This window comes from Miscanthus floridulus, unplaced genomic scaffold (genome assembly GCF_019320115.1).
Source record: "Miscanthus floridulus cultivar M001 unplaced genomic scaffold, ASM1932011v1 fs_195_1_2, whole genome shotgun sequence".
NCBI lineage: Eukaryota > Viridiplantae > Streptophyta > Magnoliopsida > Poales > Poaceae > Miscanthus > Miscanthus floridulus.
The window spans coordinates 48,179-51,762 of record NW_027096360.1 but is presented as its reverse complement, the minus strand read 5'-3'; the positions used below and the strand labels follow the sequence as shown (position 1 = coordinate 51,762).

At 46.3% G+C, this 3,584-nt stretch overlaps 1 protein-coding gene across 1 annotated transcript; it reads right to left on the bottom strand.

Annotated features, from left to right (window-relative positions):
• Positions 1–518: 518 nt before the first annotated feature.
• LOC136530755 (protein phosphatase 1 regulatory subunit INH3-like) lies at positions 519–2,970 on the bottom strand. The gene is made up of 2 exons (XM_066523481.1): positions 2,372–2,970; positions 519–1,064 (listed from the first exon to the last, which is right to left on the bottom strand). The coding sequence occupies exon 1, from the start codon at positions 2,821–2,823 to the stop codon at positions 2,410–2,412; it is 414 nt and encodes a 137-aa protein (XP_066379578.1). The 5' UTR covers positions 2,824–2,970; the 3' UTR covers positions 519–1,064; positions 2,372–2,409.
• Between the last annotated feature and the right edge of the window lie 614 nt (positions 2,971–3,584).

Sequence of the window (3,584 nt, the reverse complement as noted above, 5' to 3'; positions counted from 1 at the left end):
GCGGCCGTGGCGGGGGGCGCGGTGGCTGGGGTCGCGGCGGGTGAGCGCGTCGAGCGGGGCGCGTCAGGCATGGGCGCGCTGGGCGGGGCGCGACGGGCGTGGCGGGCGCGGCGTGGTGGCGGCGCGGCTCCTCTCTCCAACCGGTTCAAACGGGCCGAGTGAGACAGAGAGAGAGAAAGGGAAGCAAGGCCGGGTACAAGGGGCTACCGCGCCGTGATGCGTGGCGCGGTAGGTCCGCCACGCCATGACGGGTGGCGCGTCAGACCTGCCACGTCAATGATCGCCGTAGCCGTTGACTACCCCTGTCGCGCCTCCATGCATGGCGCGGCAGCGTGAATTAGCCGCGCCGTGCAAACAGGCGTGTCTAAAAATGTTAGTTTTGAAAAAAAAAATTAAACAGTGTCAGTTTTAAAAAATAGTTTAAAATGTTTTAAAAATAAAAAAATCCACGCTGACAACTAACAAGCTTACAATATAGTCTAGTTTGAGATGCTAGCATGGTACCTACGCACGCATTTACCTACAACACATCCGGAGCACCTGAAGTCCGGAAATTGATCAAACGCATAAACAAGAACATAAATTTACATCCAAAAACGCAAATAAGAAATATCTAAACCCAGGGGAGCATTTCCCACAAATCTCTCTTTTTAAGTTTTCTCCAACATAGAAGAGGCCGATTAGAGACACTTCATTGCTATTTAACCGACGCAGAAAAGGAAATTCTCCCAATCCCTGTATGGCTGCTCTGCCCGGCGCTATCCCACGCCGCTCCAAGATCTATGCATGGATGCATGCAAGTGCACCCTGCTCCAACATGCAGCCGCTGTATTTTTATCTTTTCGGTAAATCCAGAAAGTACAGATTAAGGAAAAAAACAACAATAAGGGAAATGTTAACGTTCACCGGCAGGACGTTGTTGTGCCCGATTGCGTGCACCCAGCGCTCCAAGATCTACGGTATTTTTTTCCTTTCAAGGAAAATCGGACAAATCACAGGAAAAAAACAATCAAATCCTGATGTCATCTATGTGCATCCCTATCCACAACCACGCCTCCGGTCACCTATCACAGATCACAAACGAAGAGGTGTTAGTCAAAGAACTTAGGTTATGTTTTGCTTCCACAAAGAATAGAAGACGAGTACCCTATTTTTCTGCTCATCAAATTTATTGAATAGAATCTAATAGAAAGGCCATCAAAGCTTCTGAATTTTAGAATGAATCTAAGGTATTTGATTTTATTAAGTTTTATTTACTACCAAAAAGACTGAAAAGAGGTATGATTATTTATTGCATGAGCAAATAAAATTTCCTTTGTATGATAATCTTTTAAAATACTTTGTTTCGAAGACAAGGAAGTTTGATTCTATGCCCCTAACCCTCCTAAACCTAAACCTAAGAAGAACGCGACAAATGATATATTTACATAGAATATCGTATATAAAGAGGTTCTAACTCTATAAAAGAGGCAATGCATCACACGTCGCTACATATTTTTTTAGATATCAAATGGTACTTTAACTTTAAAAATTAACAAACAACTTATATGCAGGATATTTCTAACTACGGCTTCATCAATCTGCATGCTTCAGTTGCAAGAAGTCAGACGCCGCATCTTGGACTAGAAAATCTTCTGGATCATCATTGATTGGTGACCAACTACAGCTCGGTATTCGTGCAAAGCACGTTCTCTTAGTCGAACTATTGAGAGATTAGATTCTTAATTGTAGAATAGATTCTAAAACATGTATTGTGAAACACAAACTTGTTATGATTATTTTTTCGTAGCACTTGATTTCTAAAGAAATGCAAGCTTATCTTTCACGTATCGTAGGCACGAAGTGATGCGACAATTGAAGTTGATGTTTTAGTTTTGCATTCAAATTTAGAGATATATTTTAACTATCTATCTTCCGTGAAGACTTATGTAATATTGATTGAAACATTATGATTGCGGTATCTATTTTAAATAACAGTATAACACACGCTCATACATATGTTATCGTGGTATTATGTGTTCCGTTGCACGGGCATTTACCTAGTAGTATTAAATATGCATAAAAAAGAAGCTTAGACAATAAGAAGCTGGATCAGAAACTACAGAAGTTTTGAACCTCCACTCTAGCAAAAATTGTTTGCACAACGGCAGGCAGCAATAACAACCAGGCTTCAAATCATATTAATCAATACATAGGTGTCGACATTTAATTCAGCAAACGATTGCCCTGTTTGCTTGTCAAGCACCAGTACAACAATTATACCGACCATAAAAATAATGTCTCTTGCAACCATAGAGCACGAACTTGGTGTTTTCACTCAACTAATTACATCAGGCGAGATTAAACATAAGCATCGATTGTCGCCCAATACCTCAAGAGATCGAGAAGGCGCAATAACCCGCGCGGAGATCAGTGGTGACCATGGCCATGGCCATGGTCGTGGGAAGAGGACGGGCACTCGCCGCCACCGCCGCCGCTGGTCCCCTCGCCGGCGTCACCATGAGGGCGAGGGCACCGGTGGCCACCGCCGCCGGGGGCCTCGTCGTCGCTGCAGTCCTCGTCGAAGGGGACCTCCTTGTGGAATATGCAGCACTTCTTCGAGCTCTTGCGGCCGAGGCCCTCGTTGTCCACCGTCCCCTCCTTCCACGACACCTTCTTCTTGGCCCACCGCTTCAGGCGCAGCACCACCGACTCGGGGGCCGGCGCCGGCGCCGACGCGGCTGCCGGGGGCGGGGCGGTGGAGGACGACGACGAGGGGGACGGGTCGATCGTCACCGTCACGGATCCGGTCGAAGAAGACTGCGGCGGCGCCCGCGTTGCCATGGAGATGGAGAATTTGGGATTCTCCTCTTCCTCCTCTGTCGCAGGGGCGGGGCGGCGCGGCGTCGGGCTCGGGCACAGCCGTAAGGCGACCTCGTCGGGCCAAATCGCTGCGAGATTGGGGAATGGCCGATTGAGTACGGAACGGAACGCGGTGTGGAAATTGGAGAGGAAGCGACGGTATATACGATGGCTTGAGTGGATTCGTCTTCCCGCAAAAGCCCACGAAGAATGCCGCGGCCTGATTTATTGTTTGTGGGTTTTCGCAGTAAAAGTGAGGATGTCGGCCTTTTAAAAGCCCATCTGGAAGCCCAGATAAACTGGGCCATTAGGAGTTTTCGGGCTATCTGCTGAATGATTTTTTTTTCAGTAGTTTTTGAGAGGCTCCTACATAGTTATTAACACCACCTGATATTTTTTGAGTTGACCAAGTATGGTTTCTTGACCAACAAAAATCGTTGGAGTTCAGACGCACATGTTCATCTCACAAGTTATTGCAGGAACAGTTGGTAATAAAGCAGGCCATATTTAGCATTTTGCCAAAGATATATGTTATAGCTGGGGCGCTGTTATTTTGCTGAGTTTTTGTTTTTCTTATATCGCTGAAGTATAGCAGCCACATTACTCCTTTTGATCAAGTATATGAACCTGAATTTGTGCAGGTCAGATTTCAGCACAGTCACAACACGCGTTGCTCGTGCTCTTCGCAGGCTCACTGATGGTTCTTGACCTTGTGGGCAGCAATTCTTCTGAAAGCTTTCTGT